Source organism: Carassius gibelio, chromosome B11, assembly GCF_023724105.1.
Source record: "Carassius gibelio isolate Cgi1373 ecotype wild population from Czech Republic chromosome B11, carGib1.2-hapl.c, whole genome shotgun sequence".
NCBI lineage: Eukaryota > Metazoa > Chordata > Actinopteri > Cypriniformes > Cyprinidae > Carassius > Carassius gibelio.
Genome location: NC_068406.1, coordinates 20,355,655 through 20,378,221, shown reverse-complemented (window position 1 = coordinate 20,378,221; position 22,567 = coordinate 20,355,655). Strand labels below are relative to the sequence as shown.

The 22,567-nt window shown below is 36.1% G+C and overlaps 1 protein-coding gene across 3 annotated transcripts in view; it reads left to right on the top strand.

Moving 5' to 3' along the window:
• The window catches only part of si:ch211-51h4.2 (uncharacterized), a 110,032-nt gene that overhangs the window by 60,589 nt on the left and 26,876 nt on the right, over positions 1 to 22,567 (top strand). For all 3 annotated transcript variants that reach the window (XM_052568849.1, XM_052568851.1, XM_052568850.1), the window contains exons 13-14: positions 3,309 to 3,351; positions 17,928 to 18,042. In XM_052568849.1, the coding sequence (XP_052424809.1) occupies positions 3,309 to 3,351; positions 17,928 to 18,042 (158 nt within the window). The remainder of the gene's footprint in view (positions 1 to 3,308; positions 3,352 to 17,927; positions 18,043 to 22,567) is intronic.

The window sequence follows — 22,567 nt, the reverse complement described above, 5'->3', positions numbered from 1 at the left end:
TGCTACCTGGAGATCGCAGAGTTCTGCTGTTTGCATTCCCTCTCATCCGGTTTATATCAGCAGGGTTTGTCGAGGTAATCCAGCCAGCTCCAAACTAGCGGAAAGATGGAGTTAGGGAAATGGATTTCTGGAATAAAATGAAAGTGCGTTTTGGGTGCGCATTTGATGTAACTCTGACAAGGGAATTCAGTGAACTCTGTTCACTCATCTGTGGATTTTTTTTTTTTACATATCATTTTTTTTTTTAAGTAAAGCTTTACTAGACTCCAATTTTACTCCAAGGCCCTTCTACTCTGTAATTTACTTTGAAAGCCATTGTTGGCGCTCTTAAAAGAATAAATGGTGAAGACTTATGCTGTTCTAACTATTCAAACAGTATCTAAAGGTGCCGTATCAGGACTAATTTAGAAAATACTACATTGAGGGGAAAATTTAAGGCTTGCTCTTAAATGCCCTCCACTTGATTAATTCTTTTTTTACACAAAATATTTCCTTTATATTCGCAGTGAAACAGATCTTCATGTCAGTATTTTGACAATAATTTAATTTAGCTGTCTGCACACCCCTGCTTTTTGAATATGTGAATGTTTTCTTGATGATGACAGGTGTCGGAGGTAGTTAAGAGAGGGAATGATAAGACTCTGAGTGAGGGATCCGCAGAACAACAGGGACCCCTGGAGGTTAAACGACCAACTGCATGAGCCTAACTCCATTATCAGGTGCATAAACACCTCGAAAATAAAATCTGCTGAGGTTCACTGCAAATGTGTTCGAGGTCGTAAAGCACTGTTTGCGTGTGAGTGCATTGTTACGCACGTAGTACAAGCCGCATCCGTGAATGCATGTCATCAAACTTGCAATTATATATAAATCAATATGTTGCTGTTTGTTTACAGGTTTCAAGTACATGTTTATGAGTTGATCCCAGAATAAGCACCTCATTCATCATCTGTCTTTCTTTACTGTGGCCGTCTTTCTCTCTTGCTCACTGTCATTCTCACTCTCAGCATCAGATCTACAACTCGCTAATGAGTAAAAACCTCCCCTCAGGGCCGCCATGTGTAGTGAGACTCTCTAGAGGCTCTCCAAACGCTGTAGTGGTAGATTTCATCTCATAATTTGCTTTACATTCAGTTTAGGCTTTCATTTGCCCATTCAATTCAATTAGCCGTTTCATGTGTTCCCCTAACAGCAGTTTGACTCCGTCGGCTTATTTAAATGTGCACACAGTTCTCTAGTTTTTTTTTGCTTGCACCATCAAGACCTAGGGACAATGCGGTCCACACCTGGGTGTGCAGACGCAAGGGATTCGGTGGGAAATGTAGGGCGTTCGGTCTCCCGGCAGAATTGTTGAAATGTTTAAAAATGGAGGTCAGACACGAAACGTTGCGCACAGTCCTCTGGCTGCAGAGAGGAGGACTCCAGGGGAGTGGGAGGAAAGAAATAATTAAAGCCAAGAGAAATTCATTTGCGCCACAGTTACAGAGAATGTCATTTCCACTGCATTATGCGTCTCTTTTACAAAAGCCAGGGTTAAATATTTTAAAGGCCTGACTGCCTCTCATCTGGCGGCCTCCATTATTGAAAACGAGATATACTTTAGCAGGCAGAGGCATTACCCCACAGCTAGAGGGTCAGCCTGCTTCAGACATTGCCTTGCGTTTGATAACCTCTGGATTCATTGATTATATACAGCTGATGGATTCTAAGCACTGACTCAGAGCTTTGCTTTTTCTATTCATTTAAAGCACTGTAGTGGAGCTATTCAATATTTCTTCCACGCAGGCAATTATATTGTCAGCCGTGCGACTGATTTGTCTACAATCGTTAAGCCTTTTTTACAACTGGAGCAGAGGTATTTTCTGTAATTATTTATTATTTTTGGACTGAATTTGATAATGCCATTGTTGATATTGATCTGCTGTCTTTACTCTGGATGCTTGTGTGCCGGTTTATTTAGTCGAAGAACATGGGGTGTGTAGGGTAATTAAAAGGGTATTAATAAAATCCGCAAATACAGAATATTTATTTATGAGGTTTAGCTGGATAGCACGACCCATTAGCTTTCTCCATTTGTAGCCATTCAATACCAGATTGATTGATTCATTGATTTTTGAATTGCTTTTAAAACGGACACATTATTTTAAGGTCCAATTCTTGACATTAAGAAACCATTAACTGCAACTCTTGCCTCAAACTGCTCATTAGCTGCATAATAGTAAGGTGGTTAAGTTTAGGTTTTGGTTAGGATTGGGGATGTAGAATATGAGCTTTATAAGTATTAATAAATAGCCAATATGTTAATAATAGAATAGACAAAGATTTTTATTTATTTGAAGGGGGTTTGTAAAGGTAAAGGTTTAAGTTTTATTATATATCATTAAAAAGTGTTCCTGTAGCTCAATTGGTAGAGCATTGTGTTATCAAGTGCAATGTTGGGGGTTCGATTCCCATGAAACACATGATAGGTAAAAATTGTTAGCCTGAATCCAGTGTAAGTCGCTTTGGATAAAAGCGTCTGCTAAATGCATAAATTTTATTTAATTTTAATTTAAATTAAATTCCAGACCTCATTAGTTGTGACGTATGGAAGGACAGAGCAGTGAGTTACTGTGTTAGTTGACTTATATCACCCCTTTGGTTGAAGTTAAAATATGACTGAGATTAAATGAAAGTCAAATTCAAATTCTTTTCTGGCCAACGAGGAACAAAACAATGTATTTAAGGTTAGTTCTCCAGTTTTTGCCATGTATGTGGTCAAATCTCCTCCGTTGATTAGCTTTCAGACATAACCTCCTAGATGATTTGAAACTGGCCAGACATCAAGTATTACTGCAGGCTTCCTCTTTCCAAAAGCAGATTAGCAGCTCTGAAATACAGCCCTCTAGCTACAAAGCCACAAAAAATTATTTGAATTTCAAAGACGCAGGGACTGAGCCAAAAGCAAGGACTTTATAAGACACAACAGTGAATGAAAATGGAATGGAGAATCAGTCCACACATTCCCAGAGGGGTGACTGTTTGAAAGATCGGAGGTACATTTTACCCTGTGGACCAAACCTAGAAAAGTTTTTACGGAGGCTTGTAACAGATTCAATTCATGCTCCACATGCAGCAACCTTTTGGCCTTGCCTTTAGGCTTTTGACCGCTTAACTAGAATGTTCTTCAGTGTGGCTGGAGTAATAAAAGAACTGGATTTTAGTGTCATAGAGTTAAACTATCTCTCATTTGAGAGTAATACGCTGTACTACACATGTAGTCACTTATGCATGTTTTTTATTTCTTTTTTTCTTTAATTTTTTTGCAGGTCTGAAAAGGCAGGGGAGATAGCAACAATACCTCTAACCAAGGTAAATGCCATGTGTTTATATGTTTTTATGTTTTACTCAGTGTCCAATGCTTCTCAAATGCAAATTGTCTCCAGAGAGAGCCTTTGAATGTCTGTAGTGCTTTGAATGTGTGACAGACCAAGAATAAGTAAATATTAAGATGCTTCTCCTATGTTTAAGCATTGGAGTGCAAGGGGTTTCTGATATAATGTATACTATAAAGTGCTTTTTGACTTTCAAAGGTCAAGTGTTTTTCAACTCCGAGAGGCTCGTACATGGCTTGAGATGCTCTAATCAGATGTGTGTGTGTGTGTGTGTGTGTGTGTGTGTGTGTGTGTGTGTGTGTGTGTGTGTGTGTGTGTGTGTGTGTGTGTGTGTGTGTGTGTGTGTGTGTGTGTGTGTGTGTGAAGACTCCATGTCTGAACCACAGATCATTATTGCGTCTGCAGCTGACATCTTGATTTGTTAAAGCTGTTTGTTTTGGACTCCCTTTTCAGGATCATTCTGTCACTTTAAAACAGAGTAGCTCCAAGGCAATTTTCTTGTTGAACATCTATATGTATGGAGCGTAAAACATAAAAACAAACCCACAGCAGTTTAATATAATATTAACTGGATAATCCAGCTTCACATAAATATTAAAATGCTGTTATTGTTCAAACGTATCAAACGTGTCACATTTCAGCCCAGAAACCAAAAGAAAAGTCCTATTTTGCATAAAGAAATGTAATCTATTTTTAGGTTGCATTAGGAATTTCTTCGGTTTGTGATATTATCAAATACACACGTTTTATTGTGATGCGTCTGTATTTAACTAGTATTTATAATAATTCATATATAGATTTTTTTAAATGAGTTTTATTAATATAATAATTATTTTCACAATATAATATATAACTTGATAAATAAATACTTTAAAATGTAATTTTAAAAATTAATGGAATTATCTTGAAAATAATATCAGAATGCAGTGACTATTAAGCGGAATTACATTTTTTTTTTTTTACTTTTGAGGTAAAATATGTCCAGCACACTTCTTCTTTCTATGATTTTTCTATCAAATTGCTATTTAAAATCACCCTGTTATTTGAAATCCAAATGTTTTTATTTTGTCTATGGAACAAAAGTTGATATTTTCTAATTTTTTATTCTGCAAAAAAACATGTTCAGTTGTTTATTTTCTCTCTCACTCTCTCTCCCTCTCTCTCTCTCTCTCTCTCTCTCTCTCTCTTAAAAATCTATTAAAGCTTAAAATTCTATTCCTTTGTATGTCATTGAAGAAAATGCATGCAGGTTCTAAACAACATAAGGATGAGTAATGGCAGAATTTTAATTTCGTGGTGAACTACTTCTTTAAATACTGCAACCGACTTAAAGACTCAACCCTTCCCATTTGGGAGAAACCCTTTTTGTGTGAACAGTGTTTGGCAATTCTGTGGCAACTCGAGTGTGAAAATCATTCTTCTTTGTCTCGTGACTATGGTCGGTACTCTGGAAATGAGCTTCGAGGCAGGAAAGGAATCACAATAATGAATAATGCATGACTAAATATTTTCAAGCGCACTCTTGTATCTTGGCGCTCCTCTTGGTTTGCTTGAGTCTTACCAATCTTGTAATGAGGCTAAATATTTCCATTCCAATCTTTTAGCATACAAAGATCCCAGCCTGAGCTCAAGACGTTCTCAGAAGCTTCCCGTGTGGTGTTTTGAGTAATGTGCACGTACGTCATAACAACTATAACAAGCGTCTCTGGCCCAATGCATTCAGCTGTGATGTTTTTCACAGGTACGTGAGCTGGATGTTTGTTTGCGTAGTTACTGCATTTCCACCTCTCACGACGCTGTATACGCTTCACTGGCTGCATTCCAATCAATCTTTCCTATTTGGAGTATGATGACTGTAATGATTACCTCATTCGTATCATTCATTCTCAAAACAGTAGGTAAAAAATGAAATAAACAAAGCGGGGTTCAGAAATGTGTTTGTCATCAGCTCCTGCCGTTTGAGTAGGAGAGGGGGCCCAACAGGGGGTTCATCACCCTAGTTAGTAAACATTGCTCTTTTTATGCTGTCACGTTTGGGTAGGCAGAACACACGCTCGTTTGAGGACGTTTTCAAGCTCTGACGTCCCCGCTTTCCCTGTGACATTTGCATTGCACAGGGTGCAACCTTCATGCTTCGCCTCACAGAGATGTGCTGTATTACAAGAAGGCTTTGTGAGGAAAGACTTCAGCTCTGCTTGTTATGAAAATGTACAAGATCTAGTGGCTGGCTGTTCATGTGCTGGATATCACCTCCAAAGCACCTTCTGTTTTTATTAGCATGAATACCTTCTAAGTAGTTTTGTCGCCTTTAAAAAAAAAAATTGACAGTGAGATGCATCACATGTTTAATTTAACAATGGTTAACTGCAGTGAAAATATGCTTTAAAGGTTAAGTATGCAGTTTCGGTGCTACTCGTGCATCACAGTATCTTACAGTTTTATATGAGGCTTGACATTTAAGAGCTAACATTTGTGGCAAGAACTTGTGTTTAGCTTAGCTTTTGAGAAGCAACTTTGGCGTTAAATTCCTCTCATCTTATAAGAACACTGCCAGTGTTTACCCTTACTTTTCCTATTTGCCCTTTTCAGCACATTTTGACTCGTCCAGCCCTACTGTAGATTATCACTATGTATTTTTCAATCAGAACTCATTCCACACAGCTGGATTTTGAGACTATTCTCTCAGATCAGGTCTTTAATGATTCACACTTTATCATTTGTCATTTGTGTGAACGAGCACCGATTTTTCTAAAATTTTGGGCATTTTTTTGTGATTTCACAAAACCTGACGACGAGTGAAAATTTCTAATTTTTAAAAAGAGTGAAACAAATTTGTGTAGTTTTATTATATACATTTTATTTTTAAACAAAATCATGTTTGTACATTCATTTCACCCTTGTACGGAGTACGGAGACTTAACAGGTGTTCATAAATATTGCTGATACCAAATGCATGGCATTTCAGTATCTACAGTCTCAGATGACACTTAATTTATATTAAATCTGCTGAAGTAATCATTACCAACACAACAAGCATTTTTTATGAGAAAGCAGCCGCCAGTAATGTAAGAATGATTGTGATCTCTGTACAACAGCTTACTTGTCACCCAGACAGGTAAAGCGAGGAGGTTTTGAAGCAGTGAGCAATCCAGACAGGTGATTGACACACCCAGTGTGGGCTTCCCCTCCTGCGGCGGGCCTACTTTACCAGAGGAGTGCCAGTGCGCTATACACAGTCTATAATTAGCCTGCCTCTAATCCCTCTCATGCGGTGTATTTATTATACACCACGGAGTGTTTGTGTGTGTGCTGCTACAAAAGTGCCCTACCGCAGGGAGTCAGTCACTGTACTCACTAGATAGTGACATGATTGACAGGTGTTTCTCCACTTCCTCAACTAGCAACAGATGCTTACCTGCAAGCCACCAACAGGAGCCCAGCACTGTCGCTGAAAGCATATGATAGCAATGTTGCCCAAAGAGATAGTAGTTTAAAAAAAATGTTTGGAAATTAATAACAATACTACAAAATATATATATATATATTACAACCATTTTACAATTTAATTTTACAGTTATATACTAAACACCAGTAAACTAGTGCCACTGGAAGCCATGCATGCTCACGGACACACTGCTCCACCATGTATCACAGATTATGTTGTATGCTTTGGATCCAAGCCTTCTCCATACTTTTTACTTCTGGTACAGTTTGACCTAAATTTCATCTGTCCAAAGAACGCTTTTCCAGAACTGGTCTGGCTATTTTAGATGTGTTTAGGCAAAGTCTAATCTGGCTTCGTTTGCACCTTGTGGTGAACCCTCTGTATTTTCTCTTGTGAAATCTTTTCTTGCTTGTAGTCTTAGTGACACGTCTGCCTCCTGGAGAGTGTTCTTCTCTTGGCTGGATGTTGTGAAAGGTTTCTTTATGGAGAGGATCCTCCAATCATCCACCACTGTTGTCCTCCATGGAAATCTAGGCATTTTTATGTTGCTGAGCTCACCAGTGCATTCTTTTTCTCTCTCAGAATGTATCAAACTGTTGATTTGGCCACTTCTAATGTTCCTGCAGGCCACGACTGCCATATATATATATATATATATATATATATATATATATATATATATATATATATATATATATAAAAACAAAAAACATATATAAACAAAATACAAACAGTTCAATGACAGTTCAGTGCTCTTTATTCAGTGAAAAAAAATTCTCAAATATTTAGTGATGGCTGTTAGGTTGGATAAAGTTTTTTTATCAGAGCAGCCGATGGCAGCACATTCATTGAGGAGGTGGTCGTGTAGGTGGTTACTTAAAACGCAGCACAGATATTCAGATTATTTTTCTCACTTTTAATCGTGTTACATATTATGTATGCTTGAACGGTAAAATGAGTCAGAACTGATGACAGTCGCACGTTGTCTCCGTGGCCAAAACAACATTCAAGAGCACGAACACTGGTACGGAACGACACAATTATCCTGCACAGTCGTTTTAATGAACACGCCGTTCCATCAGGTCATGAATTAGACTAATTCATCAGTCCGTTGTATAGAAATGGACCGGAGAGATTTGTTTAACCAACAATGAAGTTGTAATTGTTGCATCCAAAATTGCTCACTCATTGACTGATCCCAATATAGTGAATGTGCATTGTGCACTAAATAGAGGTGGAGTGAACATAATTACTGGAACTATTTGGATGCTGACATAAATATCCTTAATCAGAGAGTTAACTATGATAACAACTTTACTTTGTAGTAATTGTACAGTAATGTTCAAAATAAATTGTCAATAATATGCATCAATATAATTCATATATACACTTTACTATAGGAACCAATTCTCACTATTAACTAGCTGCTTATTAGCATGCCGGTTATACACATATTGGCTATTCATATTCTACATCCCTAATCCTACCCAATACCTTAACTTATCGACTGCCTTATACGAACTGTAATTAGCAGCAAATTAGAAGTTTATTGAGGTAGAAGTTGTAGTTTATGGTTTGTTAATAGCGAGAATAAGACCTTAAAATAAAGTGGGACAAAAAAAATCGTACTAACCCTTTTGAATACTTTTAAATGTAGTGTTATCAGAGTGCATTATGGGTATACAAGACAATGTAAAGAATTAAGATATTCACTCTGAAAACATCTCTTATTGGACATTATACAGTGTATGAAATGGTGAGCAATTTTAGATACAGTTGCCTTTTTCTAATCTTTATGGTGCTATTGCACAATTTAACATCGATTTGTACAATTTTTAATTGAATACAGTTCTATCTGCTTTGTTAAATTGTTTTATTTTGTTCTGCATTATACTGTATATTGGCTTAAAAGAGCTGGGTTGCCAGAAGAGCCTTTGCAAAAGTCAATAACAATCATCACAAGTTCCTTCACTTTCAATGAAAACAGTTCAGAAACAAGTGAATTCTTCCATTTGTGCTGAAGGAAGCAAGCAGTTTATTCATCTAAAGCTCTAATTGCTACCTCTATCTGACTAACTAAATGTCAACAGTGGAAAATCCAATAAGCCTTATAGTGTAGTTCAACATCTTTGAATAGATCCAGTAGAGAGCATTCATGTGCTGTTTGCAGAGACTGTGTAACATTCATTACATATCATTGAGCATAATTTTAGCTTAAAACATTGATCTTATCTTTCCATATTTCAAAGGTCGAGATAATATATATAACCTGACATGAGTTATTTTTTCCTCTTCAAGCGTTCTGTCTGATGGTGTAATTCAGCCGTTGGAGGCTTGACTGTGATGGAAGGCGTGAGTCTGCCAATCAGGATGTATTAGGAATTCTCTATGTATTACTCTGGGTCAATATTTGTCAGAACCATTTGAGCACTGGTTAAAACAGCTGAGATCCATTTATTATTCAGAGGTAACGTTGAATGCCAGAGTCCAGGGGTAGACGAGTGGGAGATGTCTGTTGAAGTGGATGGATATGTGAGACCTGACCTGCCTGCTTTATTATTGGGTTTGAGGTGACAGGCAGAGGAAATATGAATAGACATTGGTGGAGATGAACTATGTGAGAGGAGCCAGATATCAATACGGCGACACCTTTGCTTTCGAGTCCGATTCGGTTTGAGATGAGGTAAAGAGCTCGGGCGCCACTGTACAGTGGAGAAAAGGTGAACATTTTGGGAGGATGCACATTATAAGAGGGGGAATGAGTCGATGCTGATATCGATCAGAGTAGGGAAAAAAAAAGAGTTTCTTCCAAGAAAAAATGGTCTAAATCCAGTACCATGGGTAGAAAATAAATCATATTAGAGTTGAGACCAAAGATGAGGCTGTTCTTAGTGCAATTGGGAAAAAAGAAGTGGTTCACTAGGAAAATCTATTTTCACAATTATCTGTCCATTATTTATTATGTTTTCTATAGGTTTTGGGTTATAAAACTGGTTACAGCACAGATCCATTGCAGATGCTTGGGTGAAACACTTGGACATTTCATGTGATCGACTGTGCAGTCTGTATTTTCTGCTTTGAAAACACTCCCATATTTTGATATTTATGCCATAATATACGTCTGAATTTTTTTGCTATAACAAAAATCACCCATTTTCTTCATCTTTCACAATTTCCTAGAATACATTTTCCAGGCTTGATGAAATTCTCTCTTCTCAATCAGCTTCGTCCATCTTTATATTTAAAGTGTAAACGGCTTTCAAAATCTTCAACCTTAGGAAAACTGAAAAGGAAACTTTTGAAGTACTTTCCCGTGAACTTTTGTTCCTCATTCAAATAAGAATCTGCAGAGCACCGGTCTTTTGAAGCAGGTGGTTGACTCAGCACTATTTGCTTCAGCAGCATTCATCATAAGGAATATATTAGATCCTTCTCATGGGATGTTAGAAGGAACTGTATAGACGAGACAGCAGGTCAGCCTCCCTGTAACCCTGTTTTTGTGGACCGGACGTGTTGGGCAAGCTTTGATGTGCTCATTTACATACTGGTTAACACACAGACTCATAACAGGTAATGTTTTTGAGCCAGTGCCGGCCAGCTTGAGATTGATGTAATTTGGGAAGCTCGTCTTTCTCGAGCTGCACGGTTTGGGCAAGGATTATGCAGATGAGACTGGTGAGCCAATGAATCCCTACAGCTGAAGGCATCTGGAAATAAAATTATGGCAGCCCGGGTATGGCAAGACAGGTGGAGGAGAAACTGACAGAAAACAAAACATGATAGCATTAGGAAAGCGAGGGAGCTGTAACACGTTTTTCATCCTTTTAAAAAACAGCTGACAGGGCAGCCAGATGAACATGTTCGAAAGGAAGTTGTCAGACCTGGTCAGTATAAGCTGACAAGACTGAATTTACCCCTGGAACATATTCTTCACAAAAACACAAACAGGGGTTCTTTATATTTGGGCATGGATCTTCAAATATGTAATGAAATTATTTTAAAGCTTTTATCTTCCAGAATTATGTATATGAAATAACCTCTCACAGCAGTCAGTTTCGCAGGCAGAGTAATATTATTAAATTTGCTCAACTTCAGCACCATGGACAGTTAAAAAAAATACTGTATTGTTTCAGATTTATCAGGATGAAAACAAAGCAGAGACATGCTTTATACACTACCACAAACACACTGAATAAAGTTAAATGTGTATAATTATATATATGTGTGTGTGTGTGTGTGCAATAATAATTGTATTAATTAATTTCATATTTGATTACTTTATATTTCAAAGTAATTTTGGATTTTTGAAAGGAATTCTTTTTTTATTAATGTTTATTCGATCATTAATAATAAACAAATTTTTATCAATACATTAAATGAATTATGGCGCATGAATACAGTTGTAATGGAATATTTAAATAAGTTATTTATATACTTTATGTGCAGTTTTCTGTCTTGATTTCCCCCCCAAAAATCTAAGCATTTTTTCAGACAGTGAGGTACATTTTGTAGAGATCACAGAGCAAGAGAGAAAAATAATAACACATTTCCTCTGTTGGCTTCTGTGTGAATGCCACTATGTAATTGAAATCTCCATAGTGTCCAAGTATGCTTATTTGTAGCAAATTAATCAGCGCTGCATATTTACAAACTTTTCTCTTATCTTCAGTTGTATAATTAATAAAAATAAAAATAAAAATACAATGGATGCAGATGGACTCCTCTGCATGGGGCCCCATTAGAAGTGCATTGGTATGTACTGCTTTAGAGAAAACATTGCTTATACAACATAATGATAAAATATTTTTTTACAGTGCTGAATCTTTGTTTCTTAATTGAATAGCTTGCTTATACAGCAATGTCTAATCAAATGAAATAGACTAATAAATCCCAGGGGTATATCACCTATATCATCAATTCTTTATAATCCTGCTTTTTCTTGCTTGCGTTGACAGTGCGCCCTGCTACGGGTCCTGTGGCATGCAATCTTGGGGGAATATACATTTAAAAGGTTTGCTGTGACCACTTTACATTCACATCCTGGAACTGAAGCTCCTTAAGTCTGAGGCAACCATTGAAGCAGATGATTTTGCTGAGCAACATCAAACAGCATTAGCTGTAGTTGAGACTCTTAATGTAAACATGATAAGTTGGGTGTCAAGAAATATGGGCTCTCTCATTGATCACGGAACAAATACAGAGATTTCGCTGGGTCTTGACATTCCCAGCACTTCATCAATTATTCAGGCTCTGCTGCAGGCGTTTGGGACACACAGGGCTGTTTAGCATTATGCTGTAACTCTGCGCTCCCAGGTTCTCTGTCGGGACACATGCTCCGTTGTTCCTCTGCACCTGCCGGAGAGCTTCTGACAGGCTTGTGTGTCCACTGAGAGCATCTATCTGTCTGTCTTTCTGTCTGTATGCACAAAAGTCTATCACAATTTATTAATTTTTTTTTAGTTCTGAGGTATAAAAATGTAGGGTACTGTAGCTGAGATACATGCACATATCTCGCCAGGTCATTTACATCTACAGTGTAAATTTGTCCAATCAGTGTCCACCGCTGTGTTTGAACAGAGGATCAATGGTGGGAATCTTTTGTCTTAGAGATGATTAGCATAATGATGAGCTGGCTCTGACCTCACAGCTGCCATCAATCACAACTTCAAAGCTTGAGTTGACCTTGAGTTTGGTTCTGAACTAAAACCTTTAAGATGTCGTTTGAATGTGTTTAAACAAAAGTGATAAGGATGGATGGCATGTAAATGATGACTGTTTAATGGAAATTTCAAACAGAGTGATTCATGATAAAGGTTTCTGTCAACAGGACATGCTTCTTTTAATCTAAAGGTCATCTCATGCTTGTTAAGGAAATGGTGTTGATTTCTGCAGCTGCTGGTAAAAATTTTCTTCACCGAAGCCCAACAGGGTGGCATTTCCTTTGAGTCATGGAGAGATCAGATACACTTCAGTTCTCTGTAATTCAAAAATTTGCGCCGGAACAGTGAAAATGTGTTCTGCTATTGCTGATTTAATTTTAAATGTTATCTTCACTATTATGCACATTTGTAACGGAGCTTTTGCTACATTTTTCTGCATCCATACGAGGCTCTTGAGATTTTTACAGACCCTTAAATAAGAAATCTTCCTTGCATTCATAAAAAGGTCATGTACTGCAAAAGGTCAGTATTTACTCAAGCCGTTCCAAACCTGTGTGACTTACTTTCTTCCATGCAACACAAAAGAAAAATATTTGAATATTTTATTAGTCAGTTTTATATGCAATTGAAATAAAAGAAAAACTGAAGCATTCAAGCTTCACAAGAACAGAAAAGCATAGTGGTAACAATCCAAAAAGCTTAAGTATTATATTCCAAATATATTTGACTGTAAAAAACAGTCAAAAATTGTTAATAAAAATCATCCCACTCATAAATATGCATGCTTACATTCGAGATCTTGAGAGAAGTAGCAAAATATTTTTGTCCATGTATTATTTTAAATTTGAATCTTTTAATGAGTGAATTGATCCAGTTCATTCATTAATCAAACCGATTAGGTTGTCAAGTTCAAATAACTCTTGAGTAATGTATAAATGATTAACCTACAAATCTGTACCTCATACATGTAAATACAGTATGACTATCACATGACTTGAGAAGGCTTTAAATATAGGGCATATACAGTATAGACCACTTTTCGATGCCTCTGCAGCTTTTTTGAAAACCATGTACCATTTTCGTGTATCACTTGAGAGTCAGTTCATCATTTTTTAGATGAGCTATTCCTTTAAAACCATATGTAAGGTATCGGCAGTACTGACTAGTTTGAGGGGAATTAACAAGTTTATAGTAGAAAGTTCACTGGAGGATTTGAGCTCCAGACATGAGGTTAAAGGGATAGTTCAACCAAAAATGAAAATTTGATGTTTATCTGCTTATCCCCAGGGCATCCAAGATGTAGGTGACTTTGTTTCTTCAGTAGAACACAAACTGAGATTTTTAACTGAAACTGTTGCAGTCTGTCAGTCTTATAATGTAAGTGGATGGGAATCACATCTAAAACATACATTAAAACAAAACAAACACAAACGAAATCAAATGAAACCCTGCGTCTCATGATGATACATTGATGTGTAAAGACACAAAACGATAAGTCTGTGCAAGAAACTGAACAGTATTTATATAGTTTTTTACCTCTGATTCACGCAATGTGCAAACTGTTCGAACTCTAAATACATCCTCCTGAGCGCGTCTCAAGCAGGCGCGGGAGGAGGCTTCTTCTTCTTCTTGCTTTACAGCAGTTAGACATTGTGCACAAGTGCATTACAAGTACATTACCGCTACCAATCTCTCAAGTGGACCTAATTGAGATTGTAGATAAAGTGTCAGTGGTACATTTGAGAGATAGGTGGCGCTAATGCACTTATATGTCTGCGATCCTCCAAAAAGAAAGAAGATGCCTCACGCACCTACTGCTGAGAATGTGCTTAGGAGAGTTCTTAAAATTTTCAGTTTGTGATCTACAGAAGTAGGGCTCTATGATTTCCGCAATGCAGAAAATGCGGATGGAATCGCGGAATCCAGTCATAAAAACGTAATTTACATGTATGGAATGTCATGAAATTTGTCCAATTTTGAATGAATTAATCAAAATTAGGTCATAGCACTTACATCAAATCGCGATATGGACTAATATCTGTAAATATTAAACCGGAAAAGTCTATTTAAATATGGATCCTGCGTGTCTGTGTTGAATGGCGCAGACGCGGAAGCGCGACTTAGTTTATTACACTCACTGAAGCGCGCGTGGCGCTCGTCGTGATTTCAGCTTCTGTCGTCTCACTAGGTAAGGACGCAAACACATGAGGAACAACTCCAGAGCTGCTCTGACAGAGATACTTCATGAGCATTTGACGGTTTGATTTGCGTAAAACTACTGTCATATCACACAGAACTGTAAAGGTATTCCCGGTAACCCGTCAAAATAAAAGTCTGGTTTAATTTAAAGACAAGTATTTGCCAGAAATGTATTAATATTGTTCAGGAGACTGCACATAGCCTACTACTACTACTAAAATGAAACAAACTTTTTTTTTTTTTTTTTTAAGGAATAAACACACAACATTTCCTCATGTTTCATTTTTAATAGTAAATCCCCTTTGTTTACCAAAAAATAAAGTTAAACTGTTAATACATTGTTGTGTAAATGTATAAGTGTTATGATTTTTATTAATTAGACTTGATGTTTGATTAATACAAATTAGATTTAACCATTAAAAATGAGTTGAGAAAAATTAAAATGGAAAAAAAATGGAATCCAGAAAAATAATAACAGAAAAAACGGACTTTGAAAAAATAAAAATAAAACTGAATTTGGGAAAAAATAAAATGGATTTCATAGGGCCCTACAAAAGGAACAATGTCACCTACATCTTGGATGCTCTGGGGAAAGCAGATAAACATCAAATTTTCATTTTTGGGTGAACTATCCCTTTAATATGAAAGAACACCCAAATTAAAAATATATGAAATACATACAGTATATAAGCACAAACTGTGTTCTGTGAAGCCCGACAGTTTAGTCATGATGAAAGACATGGCTGTTGTTTGTAAACTTCAGCAGAGTTTACAGAGAATTTGAGAAAAAGTTGTGATCACGTTCAGAGGAGCACAGTGCCAGCGGTCTTGTAGCTGCTTGTTTCTATTTATATGTAGATAAGCACGTTTCATGGGTTGCCTGAGACCGAGTGTATCAAGCTGACAATTTCATATGCAATGCAGCGAAGATATAAATAAAGTCTCTTCTCCAAGGAGCGAGATGAAGAGAACTTTAGAATCCTAATTTGCATCGAAACATCTCAAATTTATGATGCGGTGATGTTATATTTCTTTAACGCGGTTCAGAATTTTCTTTAAATTAGATAAGCTTGCAAATTGCCTTAAGCTGGATGTTTTTTTTTTTAATGTAGATCATGTTTTATTTACATCTGTTTTTGACATATTAGATTACGACATTCGTGGATTCAAAGATAACGTCCAACAGATCATCCATCCATCATTGGTTCTGTTACCAGGTGCTCATCTGAATCAAAGAAGCTAATAACAGCAGCCATTCAGGCTTTACTGAATGGTTTGTCTAATGATGGCAATTTGTCGGCGATAGCCTAGTGGGCAGTGGGCTGACATATTACTGCGTTGCATTGCAAACATCCCAAGTTCGAATCCCGGCTAAAGGGACTTTTCCTGATGCCACCCAACTCTCTCTTTCTAATAAATAGAGGTTATTTGAAATTGAAATCTTTTGTAACTTTATAAATGTTTCTACTCTCACTATTAATAAATTTAGTGCATTCTTGCTGTATAGAAGTCTTAATTTCTTTGATCAGTATATTGTGCAGAATGCCCAAACAGCAACAGCAGAGAGTTACCAAAAAAGCAATATTAAAGCAGTCCATACTAATATTTTGTAATTTGCCTATTCACACCGGCTACTAAATATCTCCTTTTGAGTTTAACTAAAGAAACAAAGCCATGCAGGTTTGAAAAAACATGAGGATGCATGAATTATTATGGCTGTGATGTCACTCAGTGTCTGCTGTTGTAATTCTTAACTTCAGATGTGATTAGCGTATGGCCCTTTAATTCTGCTGTGAATGTGCTGTATTTCCTGTGTGTTTGAGTATTCGGTGGCAGCAGAACAGAGGCAAAGTATTAAACAATAATGTGCAGTCTTTTGCCTCAGGGGCCAATGGTGAGACTGTGCCATGAGCGAGAATTTGTGATCTAATTTAGGGGCAGTGAGGCGTTGAGTCTCCTCTCTGCGGACTTTTGGCTCCCTATACCAATCCATTTGCTCTTTTTTTTTTTTTTTTTTTTACTGACCAGCCACTCAAAACTTTTCCAGAGCAGTTGACCCAGGGCAGCAGAGCCCTTCTAAAGAATGGACAGGCCTTTGGCATTTCCTGGCATAGTGGAGATGTTTGATGTTAAAGTGGGTCCTGACCTAGAATATCATGCAGATAACACAAAATGCACTTATTAAATTAATTTTCATGAATCAGTTCCTCTATCTATATATCTATCTGTCTGTCTGTCTGGTTATTTGTTAAACAATACATGCATTGAATAAAAGGCTTAATCAGCTTTTAAAATAAATGTTTTATTGCTCCGCCCTACTGCTGTGCCTGTTTCATTATTATCAAAGTCATATGAGTCCGGAGAACCAGATTTGGCATATCAGAGCAAAAATACCAAAATATTTCTCGGCATGCAGAGGCGAGAGAGAAAAGTGCATGAAAGAGCCCAGGGATGGTGTGCAGGGCTGAAATTCCAGAGACAGGGCTGAAAGATTGAAATGTCAGATATGAGTCAGACCCGCCAACCACAAAGAGATCATGGCACTCGCACACGAATGAGAACAGAAGACAGAAAGGCTATACTTGGAAAGACCCAAATTTCCTAGCCCACACACACAGCGTGTTATGAGTTAAATCCTGTTTTATTGATGGGGTGAAAAGGACTTTTCAAATCAAAATGTTTTTGACAAGTTGCATTTTTCAATGTGCAGTGCATTTGCCCGGAGCTCAAAGCCCTTTTGAGCTCAAAGTTCATCTTTTTTCTGGATAAAAACAGTTGTGTTCTGTTAGCCCAAAAATATGGCATAATGATCTGTTTAAGGCAGTGCTGGCCTTTAAAACTTGACCTCTACAGTAAGTGTGACCTCCAGCACATGAGCAGCTCCTCTGAACTGATTCTTCTGGAAAGGTGAGAAGAAGACAGAGGTTTTAAAATGGCAATAGTTTTGCTCTTGATCAGATATATCTAACCTATGGTTGTTTCTAGTGGGATTGTGGACCACATTTTTTTATCTATATTTTATTTTAGTCAAACATACAAACTTCATAGTGCAGATGAGCTGCTAGATTCTCAATGCGGTCCCTTGAAGTCAACTTACCAGTTCAGTTGTGCTCAGAAAGACAAATGGTGACATCTAGTGGTGACCTGGTGGTATAACAGCTGCAACACACACATTCTTCACTGTGTGCATTATTTCAAATCTGAAATCTGCTGGCTGGTAATCTGACGAGGCTGTGTGCTATTCCTCAGATCATAACACAGAAGTACAGCCGCTTCTCATGGGTGGCAGAGCTGATCCAGATCTTCACCACCATCAGTATAACCGTGAGCTTCCTCGTGATGGGCACAGCCATGAAGCACACCAGTGAGTTTTTTTTTTATTATTATGCTCTAAGTGCTTCATCATGCATGTATTAGAATTTGTAAAAAAATATATATATATATCCCATCATCACTCTGTTGGCCATGTGATGCCTATGTTAATCAAACAAACTTTAATATATCTTATATAAATTCCATTATACGTAATGTTTTGGCATTTTCTTGGTTAAAAAAACATTACATAAAAAGATAAAAAATAAATTCAGTTTGGTATTTTATTAACATTTATTTATTATTTTAAATAATAATTATACATTTCATAGTGTTTTTATGCATTTTTACATTTATTCCAAAATAATAATGAAAGGCAGTAACAGTTTGAACATTAGTTAACATGAACTAACAATGAACAACACTTCTACAGCATTTATGAATCTTAGATACTATTTACACTAAGTGAAAATAACTACAGGATGTTAAAATAGCAGGATTTTCTGCTGTATATACTAATTTCAAATAGTGGCAATTATCTGCACCTTGTATTGTAGAACATTTTAAAACACAAAAACAGTTTGCAATTCTAACATATATAATTTTAATTCAAATTATTAAATGGATGTCACCTTATAGGGACAATATAAGCCCATGCATAGCCATGATATCTAAGTGGGTCAGTTGTTCACTTAGTCAATAATGCCATCATTTTCTTCATTCAGGCCGACACCTGGCACAAAAACATTTAAAGCATGAACCAATCACATCCAATCATAACCGATCATATCCAGTTATATCATGATGGAGGCATTGCCTCCTCTCACGTGACTTTCCCCCATTCATTCTCAGTTACCCCTCACTAAAACCACAGCACACTAAGGGGTCTCTGTTGTAAGTCAATGGGCTGAAGGGAGGCAAGCCTCTGCAAGTATCCTAGCTGCAGGTGTCGCTGTTGGGCAGTGTTTCTTTTATAAAAAAAACATGCTTTTAAATGTCATATTTATTAGTGATATTTGCATTGTTTAATTTATGTAATATTGATTTTTTTCTCATCAAATTTTTTGAGGAGACACTGCCTCCCTTGCCTCACCCCTGAAACACACCTGATATATATATATATATATATATATATATATATATATATAATATATATATATATATATATATATATATATATATATATATATATATATATATATATATATATATATATATATATATAATATATATATATATATATATATAATATAATATATATATATATATATATATATATATATATATATAATATATATATCAGGTATATATTGTGTGTGTGTACTTTCAGCCTTATATATAGTCTTAATTTTTTATTATGTCTTATATGTTTTTATATTTTTATATATATATGAAGAGTTCAGATGCAAAAGCCTCTGAATGCCATCTGAGATTTTCATCTAAAATTAGGATTTTTATCAAGCTCCTATGCTTAGGTTGAGTCATTTTACTTTAATGGCAATGTACAGGTCCTTTTAAAGTGAAATAACTGACCATAAATAAAATATAGGAGCCTGATAAAAGTCCTAATTTTTTATGAAAATTTCAGATGACATTTAGAGGCTTTTGCATCTGAAATCTTCATATATATAATATATATATATATATATATATATATGAAATATCTCCTCCTAATATAAAAAAATTGAAAATAAAGATAAAAAATATATATATAATAAACTGTAAAAGAGTTGATCAGTCGCCATGCAGTAGCAAACCCAGATTTCGAAGAGTATTCCTCACCGGTCTGCCAGTGGACTCATCAGTGTGTCCTACACATGATCAAGGCCTCCTCCGAGGTTCTGACTCTGACTGCTCTTGGCTCTCTTACACTGCCTGCTGCATCTATCACAGAGGCTGAAGCCAGTCCAGCCAAGCTCTCAGCAGAGGGTGTCGGTGTGAATTATGTCCAACCCATGGCTCACCAGCGTATGAATTCAAATAGCCTCTGTAACACATTACAGTGAGTTGCATGTGACACATTCCATCTGTTAATGCTGAGTGAGTGTGATCTCGCATCTGGCTGCTAGTTGCTAGTGTGAAACAGTATTGTGTAGGAAGAGACTGTATGAAGTTACTATGATGCTGCAGAGCAGGTTAATTGAAAAGACTAATTATTCTTAAATTGAATAAGAAGATTAATGTCAGAGAGAGAGATAGCCATGGATTAATTATTACTTGGAATCTTGTTTTCAGACACAAAACATCCCATAGTCAGAACTCGGAACAAATATTCCAAACAGTCTTCTTTTAAAGGTGAACAGAGTATGTACATGTATATATAATGTAAATGTAATATGTAAACATTTTAAAATGTAATTTATTCATGTAATGATGAAGCAGAAACTAAAGCTTAATATGTGTCCCTGGACCACAAAATCAGTCATAAGTAGCATGGGTATATTTACAGTAATAGGCAAAAATACACTGTATGGTTCAAAATTCTAGATTTCACTTTTATACCAAAACTTATTAGGATATTAAGTTAAGTTCATGTTCCATATTTTGTACATTTGCTACCATAAATATATCAAAACATAATTATTGATTAGTGATATGCATTGCTAAGGACTTCATATGGAAACTTTAAAGGTGATTTTCTCAGTATTTGAATTGTTTTGCACCCTCAGACTCCAGGTTCTACTAATATTTACATTTACATTTATTCATTTAGAAGACGCTTTCATCCAAAGCGACTTACAAATGAGGACAGTGGAAGCAATCAAAAACAACAAAAGAGCAATGATATAAGTGCTATAACAAGTCTCAGTTAGCTTAAACGCAGTACAGAATAGTTGTATAAATAGTATAAATAGTTGTTTCTCAGCCAAATCTTGTCCTGTCATAACAAACCATACTCCAATGGAAAGTTTTCATATGGTGTATACATCCCTAGACTGCTTCTGTGCTCCAGGGTCACGTATTTTTGTGGAAATGGTGATTTTTTTTTTTTTTTTTAAGTTATTTGAAATAATAACTTTAATGCTTTTACAAAAAATAATAATAATAAATCTGTCAATTTTGAACAGTGCATGTGTAGTACTTGAAGTACTAAAGTAAATAAAAATACATAAAAAAATAATTATTGTTAAATATTGTATATATTTAATATTATATATAAACCAATTGGTCTATATAGACAAAAAAGTCTATATTGAACTATAAAAAAAAAAAACTATATTGACCGAAAAATCAATAAAAGCGTAAAAAATTTAAGTGAATATAAAAATATTTGTAAAAATATATAAAATGTGAACACTGATTTTCACTGCAGTTAACAAAAAAAAAACTATATATATATATATATATATATTTATATATATATATATATATATATATATATATATATATATATATATATATATGTATATGTGTGTATGTATATATGTATATATGTATGTATGTATGTATATATGTACAGTATTGTTCAAAATAATAGCAGTACAATGTGACTAACCAGAATAATCAAGGTTTTTAGTATATTTTTTATTGCTACGTGGCAAACAAGTTACCAGTAGGTTCAGTAGATTCTCAGAAAACAAACAAGACCCAGCATTCATGATATGCACGCTCTTAAGGCTGTGCAATTGGGCAATTAGTTGAAAGGGGTGTGTTCAAAAAAATAGCAGTGTCTACCTTTGACTGTACAAACTCAAAACTATTTTGTACAAACATTTTTTTTTTCTGGGATTTAGCAATCCTGTGAATCACTAAACTAATATTTAGTTGTATGACCACAGTTTTTTAAAACTGCTTGACATCTGTGTGGCATGGAGTCAACCAACTTGTGGCACCTCTCAGCTGTTATTCCACTCCATGATTCTTTAACAACATTCCACAATTCATTCACATTTCTTGGTTTTGCTTCAGAAACAGCATTTTTGATATCACCCCACAAGTTCTCAATTGGATTAAGGTCTGGAGATTGGGCTGGCCACTCCATAACATTAATTTTGTTGGTTTGGAACCAAGACTTTGCCCGTTTACTAGTGTGTTTTGGGTCATTGTCTTGTTGAAACAACCATTTCAAGGGCATGTCCTCTTCAGCATAGGGCAACATGACCTCTTCAAGTATTTTAACATATGCAAACTGATCCATGATCCCTGGTATGCGATAAATAGGCCCAACACCATAGTAGGAGAAACATGCCCATATCATGATGCTTGCACCTCCATGCTTCACTGTCTTCACTGTGTACTGTGGCTTGAATTCAGAGTTTGGGGGTCGTCTCACAAACTGCCTGTGGCCCTTGGACCCAAAAAGAACAATTTTACTCTCATCAGTCCACAAAATGTTCCTCCATTTCTCTTTTTGGCAAATTGTAACCTCTTCTGCACATGCCTTTTTTTTAACAGAGGGACTTTGCGGGGGATTCTTGAAAATAGATTAGCTTCACACAGACGTCTTCTAACTGTCACAGTACTTACAGGTAACTCCAGACTGTCTTTGATCATCCTGGAGGTGATCATTGGCTGAGCCTTTGCCATTCTGGTTATTCTTCTATCCATTTTGATGGTTGTCTTCCGTTTTCTTCCAC